The 18,445-nt window shown below is 48.8% G+C and overlaps 2 protein-coding genes across 2 annotated transcripts; both read right to left on the reverse strand.

The window, feature by feature from the left end:
• Positions 1 to 10,552: 10,552 nt before the first annotated feature.
• LOC104083386 (olfactory receptor 52B2-like) lies at positions 10,553 to 11,509 on the reverse strand. Its single transcript, XM_009586860.1, has one exon. The coding sequence runs from the start codon at positions 11,507 to 11,509 to the stop codon at positions 10,553 to 10,555; it is 957 nt and encodes a 318-aa protein (XP_009585155.1).
• A 4,652-nt stretch (positions 11,510 to 16,161) lies between these two features.
• LOC104083387 (ubiquilin-1-like) lies at positions 16,162 to 17,370 on the reverse strand. Its single transcript, XM_009586861.1, has 2 exons — positions 17,025 to 17,370; positions 16,162 to 16,871 (listed from the first exon to the last, which is right to left on the reverse strand). Exons 1-2 carry the CDS (start codon positions 17,368 to 17,370, stop codon positions 16,162 to 16,164), a joined length of 1,056 nt encoding a protein of 351 aa, XP_009585156.1.
• Positions 17,371 to 18,445: the final 1,075 nt, after the last annotated feature.

Here is an 18,445-nt window from a genome sequence, read left to right on the forward strand (position 1 = left end):
TCCCTGCCCACCTCACAGTCATTTACATCCTGGCATCAGCTTATAGTAATATATGGTCCGTAGAAGGAGAACCAGCCCTTTACGTTTGTGAGGAAATGTTTGAAATCTGCAGGACACGTTTGTGAGAAAAATGTCAAACCCCTGAGGCTGCTCAGCCAGACTGCGTGCTGGAGGTCACCCGTCCCTCCAAAAGCACATTTAGCCATTACACCAGAGGCTACACCAGAGGTAGCTGTTGTAAATTATAAACTGCCCTTACAAATGCAGTTTGCTTTACTTCTGCAGTAAGACTGCTTCTCTTGCCTAGGGATCTAGCGTCTGACAGCTTGGGATGGTAGTGGCCTGAATCACTCGGCTCTTTTGTGCAGCTGAAGTGCTCCAGGAGCCACAAGTACCAAGGAAGGCTGCTCCAAGCAGCGTGGACCACTTACCTGCAGTGCCAAGCCCACTGGATAGCACGTGCACTAACAAAAGCATAATTTCCCTGATGTTTGAGTCGCCAAGCCTTGCTCCTTAGTTGGTTCAATCCAGTTGCAAACAGCTTTCTGCAGCAGGCATTCATATTTGCAGCGATGACTGTGTCAGATTTAGACAAGAGCGTTGCACTGATTTTCAAGAGCATCCCCTGGGGGTACTGTGCCTCCCTATCGCTGCGCCACCAGAGCCTCGTGTCTAAATAACCGGTTGCCAAGTTTTGCGGTGTTGTGTACCACCGTTCCATCTGCAGCCAAACGCAGATCACCAAGTACATTACACTTTCCCTGCCAACTCTTGCTAATTAAACAATATATGACTGTCTTGTTTGCAATTAATTTCTCCAACTTTCTTTATGTCAAGGGCTGGGAAACCTGAGAACTGAATGTTCCTGTGCCTAGTATAAAGTCCTGAAAACCGCAATATCTTTTCCAATAAACTGCTTGCAGGAAATTCCTCTTCCCTATGGCACATCAAAAGACAGTTTGACCTTTTCTGTGTCCTTTAGCAGATAGTAAACTGGACCACCTCAAGGTTATATTTGTTATTGTACAGCTGAGGTTGTGAGCACAGAGGTAAAGATGCAGACCCAGAAGCATAGATGTGAATCAAATTACTCGCTTGCTTGCATACAAAGCAGCAGGCAGCTCATTGAAAAGCAGACATTTCCAAATTAAGTCCCATTGAGACAGGCTAGGACTGCTGATAGAAATTACACTGTGCATTCAGCCTTTCTACAATCAGGAAAGCTTCTTCTGCAATGGGTTAATTCATTCACGTACTAGGCAACCTTTGCAGGTAGGTTTGTGCACATGGACAAAAGGGACAAGTTTTCAGGCTTTCCTCTCCAGACCTGAAGACAGGCAGTTAAGTTGGTGCGTCTCTTACAAGCCCGTCTTTTTGTGGGTTTTCTAATCATGTTTCAATCTCAGTCTTGCAGCCCTTTGCACAGCACCTGAAGTTCTGGACTTCATGTCTTGCGTTTGCCCTGTGCCCCCTTCACGCCCAACAGTCACTGCTGACTCTGCATTCAGTCACATTATCTCTTTGTCCCTCCGTTGCTAAACCCCATCATTTACACCAATGAGACAATGGAAATTCATACGGAAATCATCAGGATAATATCCCAAAACAACATCTGGGCTTGCCCCTGACCAGCCTCGGTCAGCTGCCACCCACTCAGGGGGGCTGCAAACCCTGGAGCTGTACCCGGACAGCTGCTTGATGGTGAAAACTGCTCTCTTCTGGGTGCTCTGGAGATGTTAGCAGTGCTCCACAGACCCATATGATCCCACCCAGTCTCTGTGGGTTTTTCCCACTTTCTGATTTCAGTGGACGTCTCTGCCCACATTCCCTGTGCCAGAGACCCCGTCCTCCCCTTCCCACCCAGAGGCTTTGTGCTTCCCTTTCCTCCAAGGACTCAGTGATAGTGAAGTCTCCGTTATTACCTGGGTGTGGACACCTAATGTTGGTGTAACACAAGGTCTTGCCCTTTTGTCTCTGGGCTCCCACTGCCTTTAGGATCTTGTCTGCAGTGAAGCACGGTGCTCCTTCCCCCTCCTTTGAGTCTCGGCACTAACACAATCTTCAGAGTTTGCAACACTTCCATCTCCTTCCCTAAGTGTCAGCACATGCTGCCTGCCGGCTTGCACTGCCCTGTACAGCCCTTTGACAAGAGCACTTTCATCTTTGTGGTGTAGGTCTGGCTATCCCCACCACTACCAGCTAAGAGGAATTCGCACCCAGCACGGCGATGACTAAAGACTGATTCCTGCAAGAGGATTTGCATGAGAGAGGGGAGCTTTCTCAGGAGAAGGCTTGCGCAAGGGTCAGAGCTGCTAGCACTGCCCAGTGCAATGTGTCCTCCAAGGTGTGGAACAAGTGCCACGTGCTACTTCTTGCAGTGACGTCCACTGCCCACGGACAGCAGCCCCTGGGTTCGCTTTGCTGGCCCCCAGGCTTTCTGTCCTCTTCCCATGGCTCTCAGCTTTTTCTCAAGGGTTTTAAGTTTACCCCATGGCGGCAGGGCCATTTCTGTCTGCAGGGTGCAGATGACGTGCGGTGTTCTGTCCCTGCTGGACCAAATGTCCACAGTAAGTTTTGTGGTGACCTGGGGTGGGCGAGTGGGATGTGACGGGAGCCGGGTGCGGTGAGCCAAGTGGTCCTTCCTGAGCTGTGTCCCAGAGAAGAGACATGTTGGCTTCCCAATGCGCTAGTGAATGGTTCAAAGCTGCACCATGGGATGTTCAGACTGGACATTAGTAAAAATTTCTTTACTGAAAGAGTGGTCAGGCCTTGGAACAGGCTGCCCAGGGAAGTGGTGGAGTCACCATCCCTGGAAATATTTAAAAGACGTGTAAATGAGGCGCTTAGGGACATGGTTTCGTGGGTATGGTAGTGTTGGGTGATGGTTGGACTCGATGATCTTAGAGGTCTTTTCCAACCTTAATGATTCTATGATTCTATGATTTCTTTACCAAGAGGGTGGTCAAACACTGGAACAGGCTTCCCAGAGAGTGGTCGATGCCACATGCCTGTCAGTGTTTAAGAGGCATTTGGACAATGCTCTTAACAACAAGCTTTAACTTTTGGTCAATCCTGAATTGGTCAGGCAGTTGGACTAGATGATTGTTGTAGGTCTCGTCCAACTGAAACTCTCTTTTATCCTAGTAAAACCCAGGAGACAGCAGCGTGGTCTGGTGGGACTATGATCTGAGAGCTCTCCAGCTGAGCCAAGTACCAGCAGAGTCTTTAGAATCATAGAATAGTTTGGGTTGGAAGAGACCTTTAAAGGTTATCTAGTTCCTGCTCTGGCCAGGGACATCTTCAACCAGCCCAGGTTGCTCAGAGCCCTGTCCAACCTGACCTTGAATGTTTCCAGGGATGGGGCATCTACCACCTCTCTGGGCAACCTGTGCCAGTGTTTCACCACCCTCATCATAATAAATTTTTTCCTTATATGTAGTCTAGATCTACCTTCTTTTAGTTTAAAACCATTCCCCCTTGTCCTATCACTGCAGGCCCTGCTAAAAAGTCTGTCCCCAAAATGAGCCTCTGGCAATGAGCCTCTGTGATTGATGTATCTTGAGTCTTTCAAGTCCAAGACAAAACTAATGGACATAACAAAACAAAATCATATTCTTCTGCTTATAAGCACTTCCATTTGCAGCATCACTTTCCGAGCAGCCTGTTCCGATGTTGCCTGCCCTGTGTGTGCCCTGGAAGACGAACTGAACCCGAGGCAGGCACTCCCAGTGCTAAACTGTCCAATTTCCACAGCCAAGCCAGGCTGATGCAAACCTGGCTTTGGTTAGACACAGCCCAGAGCTGTCAGCAGGAGAAGTATGCTGCCTGACACGTGGAAACTGAAACACGTCTACAGCTTGGTAACGGCTATAGAAAGTAATTATGGACTAAGTAGAAATAGGGCATCATTTGTCTTAGTGTTGGCTCAGGACCTATTCCAATTTAGCAGGCATCTGGGTGAGCAAGATTGCTTTCCCACGCACAGAGCTACGCTCCTCGCTGAGGGAGCCGGGACTGGCGTTTCTTGAGGTGTCAATAGGATTGCAAATTAAGGCCCAGGGTTTGATTTCACCTGCGTTTTGACCTCTATTGATTCAAACCACTAGTAGAGTTGAGATGGAAGTGGATTTGCATTAATTTGCTGAAGCAGTGCTGGTGACCCAGGAACCCCAGTGATGTTTCATACAGTTGCTCCGTGGGTCCAGGCTCAGTGGGATTCCACTGGTGAGACCCCACCAGGCCATCCACATACTTCACTCACTCAGAAAATGCAGGAAATCATTCCTCCTGAACATTTCTGCAGAGGATGGTTGGTCAGTGACACTGCTATATCTGCTGGCAATTAGAGTGCCGCAGGTTCGCCAGCTGAATTTAAAGGGTTTTATTGATCAGCAAAGTGTTGTTTATTCAATTCTCCAGCCATCCAGGAAAATTGCTCCTTTATTATTCTCTGAAGGAGCAATGTTCAGGACAGGACATGCATTCCTAAAACAAACGTACTGCAAAGTATCAGCCCAGATTTGACACATACATGCAAAGAGATTATTGTGTTTTATATGAAGATCACAGACATACAGAAATTTCAGTATAAATTAAACCCAAATTAGTAGTTTGACCTAATGCAACTCAAACATTGGAAACCAAAGCCAAACTTAGATTTGTTTTTTACCTCAAAACTATATAGAATCAGTGATTCCTGGCAAAAAGAAATGTATCATCTCTGGTTTATGAGGGAACCAGTGACAGTGCTGTAAAAGTGCCATTTGCTGAGTGTTGTAGCACTAGTTTCTTTCTCCCTGGAAGCTTTTGTGACCGTGCTGGATCATCTTCACAGCCATTTTGCAAGGTTAGGAGCCAAGTCAGACTTGACTGGTTTTGGAACTGAGATAGTTTATTTTTTAATTATTTGTTGAAATCTGGGATACGTAGCAAGACAAGGAATGTCAAGATCGGCACCAACAGAAAAGAAAGAGATTAAGTGCTAAAACAAGGGTTTGGGGGCAGTTTTCATTAAAACAGATCAGGCTTAGGGCAGAGCAGCTGCTGGATTTAGATGATTTCTCGACTGCTTGTTTAGCACTGACTATTCCTTGTGCTGTAGACAATTTTCAGAAAAAAAGCATTTCTGTGTAGTGAAGCAAGACCGAGGCAGCAGAACAGGTGCAGTTTAAAGGCTCTTTAGATATCTTTCTTCAACAGCCAAGATCTGAGGTGCCTTCAGAGACTTTTGAGGATGTAAGTCAATCTACATTAGCTGTGGTTTTGGTCTTTTCTATTTTGTATATGGCCACTGACTGCCAGTTGTCTGATCCGCTCTGTGGGTGTCAGAGGCAAGTGCATCCCAGCGTCAGACTGGTTGAGGCTGGCAGGGACCTCTGGACGTCACCTGGGCCAACTCCCTGCTCAAGCAGGGCCACCCAGAGCAGTTGTCCAGGACCACGTCCAGACCGCTTTTGAATATCTCCAAGGATGGAGACTCCACCACCTCCCTGGGCAACCTCTGCCAGGGCTTGACAACCCTCGCAGTAAAAAGGTGTTTACTTGTGTTTAAAAGGAATTTCCTGTATTTCAGTTTGTGCCCATTATCTCCTATTTTATCATTGGACACCACTGGAAAGAGTCCGGTGCCCTCACCTTCATTCCCTCCTACCAGGTCTTTATACACATTGATAGATTCCCCCGCGCCTTTTCCTCTCCAGGCTGAATAGTCCCAGCTCTCTCAGCCTCTCCTCGTAGGAGAGATGCTCCAGTCCCTTCATCTTGGTGGCTCTTTGCTGGACTCAATCCAGTATGTCCATATCTCTGTTGTACTGGGAAGCCCAGAACTGGACACAGTACTCCAGGTGTGGCCTCACCAGTGCTGAGCAGAGGGGAAGGATCCTCTCCATCACTGGTCTTCCTGGTCCCAACCCCAGCAACAGGGAAGAGCTGGCTGAAAGTGTTAAGATTACAGCAAATTGCTCATGAATAATTTTATACAAACAATATATATTGGTAACAATGTGAATAACAGGAGTAAAATTAAGAAATAAAGTGTGCAGCTAGGTCCCATCAAGGTTGAAGTAACATTTGCTTGCTCCAAAACTCAAGAAGTAGACACGAAAGGGCCTTTTAGAGAGGTGAGCTGTGTGGGGAACTTGAGCATAATGGAAGAAGCAACCTCCACATACTACTGAGAAAGGACGGCCAAGACACAAGTTAAACTGGAGTTGATGGAAGGAAATTCTGGGAGGTACCAAAATGTGAAGCAAAACTAAATCGTCCACAGTTGTCTTTGTACTGCTAAAATTGAAAACAATAGTTTATGCACCACAGGTGCTAGCAAAAAATTAACATTGGGATTCTCAAATAGAGGAGAAAGCTTTGCCTTATTCTGTAATCGCAATAAATGTCATGCCTTTATGGATAGGAAACCAATACTAGCAGAAACTGACCACAAAAAACTCATTGGCAAGGGCAATGGAAGAAAACACTCCAAGTGTGTGATCTGCAAATCAAATAAGCACTCAGGATGGAGTTGGTATTTGCAGACACTCTGTCTAGGCCTTCTGCAACAATGCAATGCCTCTAAAGCCAGGATAAGGTCTGGTACCTGTCAAGCTGCTAATGGAGGGCTCCGTTCAGCTCTGGAGAGATGTTGTCCAGCACTTTCTCTCTCCAGGAGTTGCTTTTCTCCTGTGTCATCCCTAACGCTGCCGATGTGAGCATGACCCTTTAGGTCGTGACAGCTGCTCAGGCACTGTTGGCCATGGCTTTCAATCCACACATGAGCTATGCCCCATCCTGGCCATGCCAGAGCGAACCAAAATGGGATTATCCATTCTTGGGGTTCCTGCTCCTGACCTGAAGCTGGAGAGGATGCAGTCCTGCAGGTCCCGTGTGATCCACCACTCGTAGGACAACCTTGCAGGTATCCCCATGCTGGCCTGCACAAACACCTTCAGAGGATCTAAGAGACGTTTCTGAAGACAGGGCTCTCACCACCCCATGTTCCCCTCCTCAGCCTCCTGCCCATGCCCATGTACTTCAAGGCTATGTCTGAATCTCACCGGTATTTTATATTTTGCCTCCTTTCCCCTTTCTATCCCTATTCCAATTCCTTGAGCAACTTCGTTCTTTAAGTCAGCCAGCGGGGTTGCGTTACACCAGGATACATATCCTAAAGATACTCAGAAGGGCAACGTGGCCTCATCTGTCAAAACTGAAGCCTGGTGTGTTTCTAACCAGGCTTTCCTTGGAAGTTTTGCTAGTGGTTGTCACAAACAGTTCCAGGTAGCCTCTCTCCACCCAAACCCCACTGAGGAGATGGGGATGCTCAGGGAGTCACGCATCATCGTTCTCCTCCCCATTTCAGATGAACCAGTGGCAGTAAGGGCTGGAAGATGGCCTGAAATATTTCTGTGGTTCCAACACAGTGGAAGATGCTCAAGCAGCAAAGCAACAGATCTCCCTTGCAAGCCATGGAGACAGCAGCCTTAGCCACAGGCTGTCAGATTCCCTTTTGAACGAGGCTGACTCTGCCCTTTTAAATTTCTGATTTGCAGCACATTTTGTGCATTCAGCCCTGTGTATTAGTAGAAGATTAAGAATGGCAAAATTATTCTTACTGCATCTTAAAGAATGCTTGAATGAGACTGCTTCTTCAGGCAAACATATTCTTTATGGGTGTTTAAGCTTGTAATCATTATCAGTTTCAAGCTAAGGGCAGCTAAAAGTTAAAAATACATATTTTTCATATGACTTTCTGCATAAAAGAAAAAGAAAAATTTATATAAGTGAATGACAAGAAAAGGTAAGGTGAGGTTTGGCCCCAGAGAATTTGGCACACCACCGTCAGACACACTGTTTTCTCAGGAAGGTGAAGTTTGGTGCTGCTGGGAAGGTTAATGTCCCACAAGAGGAATGACGCTTGGCTGCAGGAGGCAAAGCTTTTCCAGGACAGTTTTGCACACGTTTTGTGTCTTGTCATGATGTGGTCCACGTGCCATGTTCCCATGTTAGCACATACACTCCTAAACCTGAAAACAGGACTTTGGCGTGCATTGAGTGCCAGCGGTGATGGCACATGCCACCAAAGGCAGGACATTTCACTGCAGCACGGAGACTTCCACTGGCTCTCTGCTCTGGCAGCTGTACTCCAAAACGAAATCTCAGCTCCCTGAGGTGCTGGTGGGGTTTGAGCATCAGCAAAAACATCTGGTTAGCAACAAACATCTGGAAAGGATCCTCTAATGGGGTGTGTCGCAAATGAGTGGTTTGGACGCCGCCAGAATCACTGTCGAAGGTATTAGCAGAAAGTGATTTTAACAAAAATTTATAAAAGCGCGACTTAACAGAGTTCAATGGCAAGGTTCAATCTATCACTTACTACACGGAGGAAGTTTCAATCTATCCCGTACTACACGGATGAACCATACAAAGGAAAAGAGCATGGCAAGCCGAGGAGTCCTTGGCTGGTGTAAACACTACTTAGCAACAACTAAAACATCAGCGTGTTATCAACATTCTTCTCATACGAAATCCAAAACACAGCACAACACCAGCTATTAGCAAGAAAATTAACTCTATCCCAGCGGAAACCAAGGTATCATATTAGAACTGAGTTGGGATGATTTACACAGAGGCCAAGAACGAAAAGGGTAAGGAGACCCTCCCATTGAGTCACAAGGTTCAGAGTAGACCCAGCTAGATCTACCCCTAGTCCCAGACTTGGTCAACGGTATATGTCTAAGGGATTCTATGTGTTCAGCAGCAGCATAAGGTTCATTCACAACCTTAAGACAGATCATAAGATTTTAGCAGACTATATTTGCTAGCAGGAACTTCCATCAATTCACACACGCATGCACACGGATGCAAAGATGGATAAATATACAAAGATATAACTGTTAACAATCCCCCTCGAGTTCAGTGACATACTCACATAAAATGTCTTGGCATGTCTCATCGGGCAAAGGGTTGAGCCTCGAGGAGTATTGCAGCCCAGGTCCCGTGCCAGCCGGCGACGGTCCTCCGAATATCGCAAACTCGAGAGTTTGCAAACTCTGAGGAGTGTCCCACTCAGAGGGAGATGCTGGGTGCAACACGCTGCGGTCCAGGAGAGCTCAAAGGGCCTCACTTAGGACCACCGGTTATAGGTGTGCAAGATGGTTGGCTTTAGTCATCTGTAAATTTCCATCCTGGCCACAGTCTCAGGTGGTAGTGACTAAAATTCTGAAGGTTTCGGTGTTGTTACAATTGAGTTACAACCCAGATAAGATGGCGCCTGGGCCAGGCAGTGGGAGGACGTTCCCAGCCTCAGCCACGCAGAGGTTCTGATACGGTCAAGGAGCGCTCAGCCGCCAGACTCAGAGCACCAAGGCCGAGGTTTCACGGGAATTTCTGAGAGCGACGAGCGGCCCAGGAGAAGGGTGGGGGGATGCACCACCACAGGGTGAAGTTCTCAAGCTGCTCATTTTTAGCCACAGGGAGGGTGCCTGCTACCTCGGTGGCCTCACCATGCTCTTCACCTCCGGCCATGCACACACCTGGAGAGGCGGAAAGGAGGAGCCGTTCCCCTCCGGCCTGGCTGCGTTTCCCTCTTCCAGCCCCACAGGAGGTGCTGCCACCGTCCCGCAGGTCCAGCCGCAGGCCGAGCACCATCGCCCTCCTGCGCTTTCCCAGAGCACGAAAGCAGCGTTTCTTTCTCTGCAGCTGTGATCCCACCTCATCCTCTCTTTCTGTCTTGTTCTGACCTGTCACTGAGCTCTCAGCTCCTCTTTAAAAAGGGCATAGGCAGCGGCTTTCTCATAGGGGCAGCTTTTTGGGGTCCACGAGGACAGGACACTCAGAGCACTGGGAGAGTTTGCCTGAGCAGAGACCGATGCTTCTGGAGCCAGAGGATGGCTGGGATGCCTGATCTGATGCCTCTGAAGCATTCCCCTCCTCTGTTATAACCTATCTTACTAAAAAAAAATTTTCAGGTGTTCTTTTGGGAACAGTTTTTCACCTACATGTTTACTCAAAGTATGGTCAAATAATACAGTTCAGGAATAAAGAGACCCCATGCATGCTAACGTGCAACACTCGCTTTTATTTCTGTGTTATTCCTTTTGGAGACTTTTTCAAGTCTATGAATTTTAATAAAGAAGCAATTCCTAAAATGAACTCCATTACACACCTGTGATTCACAAGAACAAGTTCGTTACACGTCTTTTCACCTGAGTCCAGAGAAGACGGCTGAGATGTAGATTTATTGTCACATTACAGTGAAAGCCGCCTGCCTCCACCTTGTAGGGGATTTCCCACAAGTGACATACCTGGGGTAGGATCTCATTTCTTTGATCACTCTCCTTCCACCGCCAATTAGAGATCCTGACTTTTGTCTTTGTCTTACATTTTCTACAAATTCTGGGGGAAAGGGCTGCGGGGATGTCGGGTGTTCTGTATTTGACTGTGATAGCAGAAGACTTAGGCATGTTGCCTGAAACAGTGCAAAGAGAGCATTTAGGGTGAGGAGCTTGGAGTCCCATCAAGGTGTTCATCACTTTCTGATAGCGACATCTCACTCCTATTATTGCAGCAAATGACTCTTGGGGCAGATGAACACTTTCACAACCTTCTCTCTTATCTGTTGTGTCCGCACACCATACACGATGGGGTTCAGCATCGGGGGGAAGACCATGTACAGGTTGGCCAGCAGAATGTGGATGTGCTGGGGGATTTCCCGACCAAAGCGGTGCGTTAAAACAGTGAAAAAAACAGGGATATAGAAAAGTAATATAACACAGACATGAGAGCCACAGGTGTTGAAAGCCTTGTGACGGGCAGTCCTGGAAGGGAGTCTGAATAATGCCAGAAGAATTAAGACATAGGAGACAGCAATGAGTACAACATCTACCACTGCTGTTGCAACAGGCACTGCCAGGCCATACAAGATATTGATGGAGATGTCGGCACAGGCCAGCCGGGCGATGCCCATGTGTTCGCAGTAGGTGTGCGGGATGACATTGTGCCCGCAGAACGGCAGCCTTTTCAAAAGAAATATACATGGGAAAATGATGCAGAAACTTCTCAGCAAAATCACCAGCCCGGTTTTGACAACGACTGACTGGGTCAGCACTGCCGTGTACCGCAGGGGATAACAGATGGCAACAAACCGATCAAACGCCATGGCCAGCAGGATCATCGACTCTGCCGAGCTGCTGAAATGCAGGAAGAACATCTGGGTCAGGCAGGCACCAAAGGAAATCTCCCCGGCGTTGAACCAGAACAGAGCCAGCATCTTGGGCAGAGTTGTGGTCGACAGTATCAGGTCAGCAATGGCCAGCATGGACAGGAAGAAGTACATGGGCTCGTGGAGGCTACCTTCTGTCCTTATGACAAACAACACGGCACCGTTTCCTAGCAGGGCCACCAGATACATGAAGCAGAATGGGATTGAGATCCAGATGTGCAACTTCTCCATGCCTGGGATGCCAGCCAGGATGAATGTTGCTGGCGTCAAGCTGGTAAGGTTGAATGGTGGCATGTTTCACCTGAAAGCAAAGGCAGAAGACACTGCAAAACATTATTTTAGATGCTTAAGCTCTTCCGTCACTACCAAATGCCTTGTATCACCTTCTCTGATCTGCTAATAGCCACAGCCAGAGGTATGAACCCGAATTATGAAGATCCATGGTCTGCAAAGTATTGCAGCATGTACTTACACTCCAATGTGCAAATTTTCTCCTCACTTGATTTTAACACGATGTAAGTGCATTTTTCTTCCAAGTACTTGCACTTAGACCGGAGTGAATGGAGGCAGAATCAACCCTTACTGCACAAATACCTTAAAATGATGTTCTGTAAGTCCAGAGTAGAAGGAAGAAGTCAGGCAATGAGAGAGGAAAGGTCAAGTGTTTGCAGGAAAATCAGGAACTGCAGAGGGGATAATTGGGAGTTTTAAGGTACCTGGATTCACACCAGGTTAGAGAACAAAATTAGCTCTAGGTTTGAAGTTGGCTGCTCATGTTCCTTCCTTATCTCCGAACTTCTCTCTCCCTTTCCTTTTGGTTCTGGGACCCAGTTCAGCTTGCTTTGCACCTCTTTTTCAGTGCAAATCTAGCAGAAATAAAATTTAACTGGGCATTTGGAAAGACCTTTGTGTCAGGGGAAAACCTGTGTGAGATGGAGTTCCCCCACCAGCCAGAGAAAGGGATGCACTGCTGCCCTGGAGCGGTCTAAAGAGCACTGGAGGATGGATCAGACCCAGACTCACACAAGTTAAAAAGGGTTGTGACTTTTTTCCAGCAGCTTCTGCAATAACAGTCAGATCTTAAATATCAAAACTCAAAATAGGAATTACCCATAATGCTGCCTAGATGAGAAAGTGATGCGAGTACTTAAAAACAAAACTGTGAGGTTGCTGCATACCAAAATATTGACTCCATGTGTGAGAAAGCAATTGTATTTTAAACAACAGATTTGATTTCCTGCTCCCACTCAGTGAGAGAGACACATTTCGTGTCTAAAATATCCTGAATCAAGAAAGTCCAAGGAACCTGCTCCATAGAAACAAAACATGACAGTGGACTGTCTTTAAAAATAAAATTAGCCAAAATAATAACTATCGAATTCTGTAAATTATTTAAAACAATTCAGTATAAATATTGCATGAAATAAAAGATATGTGATGGATTAACAGACAAAATATTATTAATGCTGATAGCATATATATTCTGTGCTGCCATACCAAAAGCTAGTCATCTCTTGCAAAGCGCAAATGTTAAACTGCAAATAAACAAGGGTCCACCGCACCTGCAGGTGGGAACTTCAGTGCAACCAGGAGCTCTGCATCAGAGGAGCCTCTCAGCATTAGACCCTGTCCTCCATAATCTAATCACCACTGTAAAACTATATTAATCAGATACAGCTCTAAGGATGCATCTCCTACAGCTACCCCTGAGCAGTCCCTTGGATTCTTCTTTCCTAAAATCTTTTAATCCTTTTTTAAATTAAAAGCTATAACCTAGAAAAAATCACATTCCTACAGAGCTGCCTAAGGATTACAAAAAGGTCTGCAGAAGTCTGTTGGCATCACTGCAGAAGGCTTTAGCTGCGTGCACCTCTGGTTTGCCCTGCACGTCCCCAGCACCCAGCACAAGGGTCGAGGATGCGGCTTCCCGGTGCTGCGGAGGGAGAGGGGATGGAGCCCCCCTTGCTGCCGTCCGTGGGGCAGCCTGCCCCACAAAAAATCAGCCTTCAGCAGGGAGGTTAGGGAAACAAAAACAGGGTGGGAGAGAAAGGTTTCCTTGGTGGTTCATTGTCTCCTTACAAGAGAATGAAAATAATGGAAGTATTCTCTTGCACGCCTGAGCACGTCGGCAGCTCTCCCACGGGAGCAAGATGAGGGATGCTGCAGCTGGCCCCGGCGAGCTGCGGGCACCGCCAGGGCAGTCCGTGCTGGCACTGCCTTCGTGTACATTACCCCGAGTGGTTTATCCTGCCTGCTCATGCTGCCCTGTCATCTTTAACTCAGCAACCTCAGCTCTCAAAAACACATAATCTCAGGTAGAGAGTGGCTGATCTGACAGGTAGGCTCTTCACATGATTACTCTTAATCGGGAATTTGGCATCTCTGCACCAGACTCTCAGCATCCTAGAGATCCTTCTGGCCCCAAATCCACAATGCAAACAGCTCACCAGATCCCTGACCTTAAGAGGAAGGCGGGTCCCTGGCTGGGCTCCGGGCAGGGGCTGCAGTGGCGGAGCCGGGGCGGTGGGGGCACTTGTACCTCTCTGCAGGATCCCAGAGGACAGAGGAAGCTCTGTGCCCTGCTCAGCAGCTCCGTAAGTGCCCTCCAGCTGAGGAGACGTGCCCCGGGATGTCGTCCCCCCGCTCCTCCAGCCCCACCTTGCACCACACACATCGTGAGCGTGTTGCTCTCTGCAGACACGCTCGCAGGTCCCTGAGCGGTGGCTCTGTGCCTGCCCTGCCTCCCTTCCCACCAAGCGCACAATTATACCTGCGCTGCACTGCATCTCCTCTCCTTGGGGCCCTGGTTGGACTGACATCATGTGGCTGCGCATTGCGGCAACACACAGTCAAACTTTGGAAAAACAGGCGCGATGAGTCCTAAAAAAGCGGTCTGACTTATCAAAAGTGCCGAGCATTCAGACGCGCAAACTCGACTACTTTTGCAAATATTTTAGCACATACGTATAAATAGCAATCCATGTTTTGAATAGGTTATTGAGCGTGATACATAACATTTGGTAATTAATTAAATAAAGGGAATTTGGAAGAGTTTCCCCATAGCAATGAGAGAAGCAATCTGTGGGCTGTGCTCCTCTAGGAAGGAGAAAGAGTTTGGGGCTTAAGAGCCCTCCTTGGATGAATGACTGGACACTGCCCCCAGTTCCCAGGTCAGTCAGTGACCACCCCTGCCTTCAAAAATCTCGTGATCCATTTGCAGAGTCTATTGACCATCTCCCCACGACCAATCCTCCAATCACCTCCAGGAAGGTGAAAAAAGAGGGTGTGGGGAGAAAGAAGGAACAAGACGCAAAATAGCAAGGAGAGGGAAGACACAGAAGGTCTGAATTTGGCGTAAGGAGAATGGTGTAAGAAGAACCATAAATGGGGCAGGTGGAGGAGGAGGTGAAAGAAACAGGTGGAAAACCACCTCTCACTGGACATATTCTCAGGGAAGGATGCTGGGAGAGACAATGCTTGCAGAAGAGTGGGAAAGCCAGAGCAGGGAGAAGGAGACTCAGAGTTCGGGTGGCAGGGCAGGGGGGACGGGTGAGGAGCAGAAAGGGAGGGATGTGACGGGACTGGTGGAACACTGGACAGAGGGGCCAAAGGAAAGGAGTCTGGGCTGATCCTGACCTTGTTCACACCAGGCAGGGCTGGGAGAAGGCAAGAAGGTCCAGAGCAGCACAGCCAGCCCCAGCCGCTCCATCTCCCCTGCAGCAGCAGCAGGGCTGGCCCGGACGTGGTTTTGAGACATTGTGGGCAGGTCTGCAGCAGCAAACCTGGAATGCCTGAAGCTCCCAGTCAGTTCATCACAGCTTGTGTTACGGAGACAAGGCTTTGAAGAGCACCATGGCTCCGTACGGCACAACCCCAGACTCACACACAGTAAAGCAAAGGGGACGAGACTTGCAGAGCCATTCAGCTCTGGTCCGGAGGAAGGGTCTGGAAAAGACGCCTTAATCTCTGGCCCCATGTGTGACACTGAGCAAAGCACAAAGGGTTGAGGATTTGCTGATGGGAGCCGCTCTGAACTGGTGCATGAAACTAAAAACTTCCGTGCAACGACAGGTGGGTGACTTGCAGCCGTCACTGATGGTTACTGCCACCCTCATGGGCTTCACGCCCGTAAGGGAAGCAGTGGCAGAAATGACAGACTGACTTTCAAAGCAGCGTTTGCTCAGTTGAGGAAAGGCTGATGTCCGCAGTGACAGGAATTAGATGGCTCAGGTACTCCCTGCCTCTCTTCCGTGGGGCCAGATTTTAAAAAAAGGCAGGAAATTAGTTCTCATAGATGGGAGAATGCTACAGCACACAACTTCTTAACACGCACCCTGCTGCTTTTAATACAACCATCCACAAATGAGGTACTCTAACTGGCTCATTTGGACAAACCAGTTACAGTATCTTCTTTGATGATGGTGCTTTTGCCAGGATCTCCACTGCTGCATTGATGTCTCCTTCTGCCTCGATCAGTGCCTGCAAGTTTGCGCTTTGGTCCTGGAAGCCCATGGCACTGAGCTGCTCCATTTGCCTCTGAAATCTGGTCTGTGGCGCCTCCTCATCCATCTCCATCTGACCTTCTGCTTCGTCCTCGCCTGACACCAAAATTACACCATCCTCAGAATTACTGCTTTCTGCCGAGTCCTCCATGCTTTCCAGCTCCACCTGTGAGTCCCCCAAACTAAGTGTGACATCTGGTACTTCTGTTGAGAGGGTCTCTAATCCCAGCTGGATCTGTAGCAACGTCTGCCGTGCTCTGGGGTTTCTCGGCAAGGATGAAATCTCAGCGTTCTCCATCTCTGGTGGCAGCTGCTGTGGCCGTTGATCTTGAGGTGGAGAATTTCCGTTGCTTGATGTATGAGTGCTGTTCAACAGCATTTGTACTGGGCCGTTGGGGTTTGTTAACGCTCTCGCCAGGTTGTGCATGAGTTCTGGGTACCCTCTTAGCTGCTACCTGAGTTGGGTACCACTGCGCCTGCTGCAAGACCCAAACTCAGCAAGGCAAAACTGTTGCCTGCGCTGCTGCTGGCCAGTTGGCCATCAGAGTCATCTGCGTTATCCCTGACTCTGTGGGACCGCGGAGCCCAAGGGTTGGGTAAAGGCCTCCGGTTTTCAGTACGGGCTGGTAGCCTGGCTCCACTCGGGGGTGGGTCACTGTCTGAGGAAGCAAAGGGGTTGTTGCCCAGCTGTGCCTGCAGAGCTTCCAACATGGGCTCCTCAATTTCCCTATAGCACTGCTCCAGAGCTCTGTACCCACCGGGGATGCTTTCGAGCCTTTTCATGGCCACGTCGCGGTTCCTCATCATCTCTTGCATTACAGCAGGACTTCTGGAGGAGGCCTCTAATATTTCTCTGATAGTATGTGGGTCAGTGAGAATCTGACCGATCTCGGGATTGTCTTCAGCCAGCTGCCGCAGCTGAGGGTTGGACATGATGAGATCCCTGACAAGGTGGGCATCGTCATCGTTGTTCTGCAGAAAGGTGCTCTGCACCATCTCGCCCATCAAGCTGTGCATGGATGCATCTTGTTCTTGAATGCCACTCACCAAGTCCAACAGGTCTGTTGAGTCCAGGCCTAGGAGATGTACACTTGTGACCCCAAGGAGGAACCCTACCAAAAATGCGTTGTTGTTGATGGTGTTCAGATCCAGGCCTGAACTGCGGATCCTAGACAAGAGGTTCTCCATGGTCTGGGCCGCTATTTCCCGGCTGGAGGTCAACAGCTCAGACAAGTTATGATGGATCAAGCATGGGTTCTGCAGATCAGCTACGCTTCCCGAGTCGAATGAGTCGCAATTGCCGTGGCTGGGAGGTCGCGTCGGGGTGGTCGCTCTTCCTTGATCTGCCGGGCCATCCTGTGGTCTCTTTTGGGACCTGATGACTGCGTGGATGCTGACCCCACTGCGAACTCCGTGCTGGCTCAAAGTGTCTTGATCCTTGAGGACTTTCCCAGCAAATACCAGGACCAGAAGATCAGGGGGAACTTTGAAACGCTTGGCAACTTCTTCCTTAAACTCCTGGATGGTGCTGCTCTGAGCAACCTCAAACTGCTCCTTCTTCTTGAGGGTCTTCACAGTCACTTTGATGATATTTGAGGAATCCGTGGTGACAACAGGTTGACTAGTCTCCGCTGCCTCTTTGCTTTCGGACATGGTGGCTCTGAGACCAGGACTGCGCTTTGGTCCTCAAAAAGCCGAGGTGCTGGCAGAAGGTGGGAAGCAACAGGGGGCAATGGCTGCCAGAGGAAACAGGGGGGTGGCTGTTGCCCCTGCTGTGGTGGCAGCTGCCAGGAGGGAGCAGTGGCACAGGGACAAGGACCGCCTCTCCCTGCAGTGCAGACCGAATGCATATAGCAGCCAGATGTTGCACAGCTGCTCTGCTCGCTCAGCACCCCAGCAACCCCCTTATACGCCTTGTCCCACTGTGACCGCCTGCCCACATCGAATTGCTGTGCAGCCGCCCCTGTGCTGTGACATCCCCGCTGATGTCGGAGTGAGGAACAATGGCTTGGAGAGGGGACACCTCCCTTGGAGCTGAGCTCGGGCTTCCTTGCCACCACAGTCCCCAGCCAACCTAGTCCCTGGGGCACGGGGAGGACCACGACATGGGAAAATCCGGGCTCGGGAGACTCCGGGACCATTTCCATTTGAGACGACCGCCGCACGCGGCGGCTTGCAGACTGGCATCACCAACCCCATTGCAAAGCTCCCAGGCACCCACCCTCTCCACTACGGACCTTGCTCCCCTGTTTCAGTGCACACCCTGCTCCTGCCAGCTTTGCTTCGGGATGCAAAGCCCCCTGAAGCTTCGCATCCCATGCCCGCCAGCCTTTGGGTCTGTCCTGGTTTCGGCTGGGATAGAGTTAAATTTCTTCCTAGTGCTGTGTTTTGGATTTAGTATCAGAAGGATGTTGATAACACACTGATGTTTTCACTTGTTGCTAAGTACCCTGCTAGTCAAGGACGTTCAGCATAAAAACAAAAACAAAAACAAAACCAAAACAAAACAGGAAAAAAAAACAAACAAAAAACAAGCATTGGGAGGGAGCATAGTCAGGACAGCTAGCCCAGCTGGCCAATGGGGTATTCCATACCATGTGACGTCATGCTCAGTATATGAATGGCAGGCGTGTTCCAGGAAGTAGCGATCACTACTTGGTTATCGGTCAGCAGGTGGTGAGCAATTGCTTTGTGCATCACTCATTTTCTATGTTCTATCGTTATCGTT

This window comes from Fulmarus glacialis, unplaced genomic scaffold, assembly GCF_000690835.1.
Source record: "Fulmarus glacialis isolate BGI_N327 unplaced genomic scaffold, ASM69083v1 scaffold1681, whole genome shotgun sequence".
Taxonomy (NCBI): Eukaryota; Metazoa; Chordata; class Aves; order Procellariiformes; family Procellariidae; genus Fulmarus; species Fulmarus glacialis.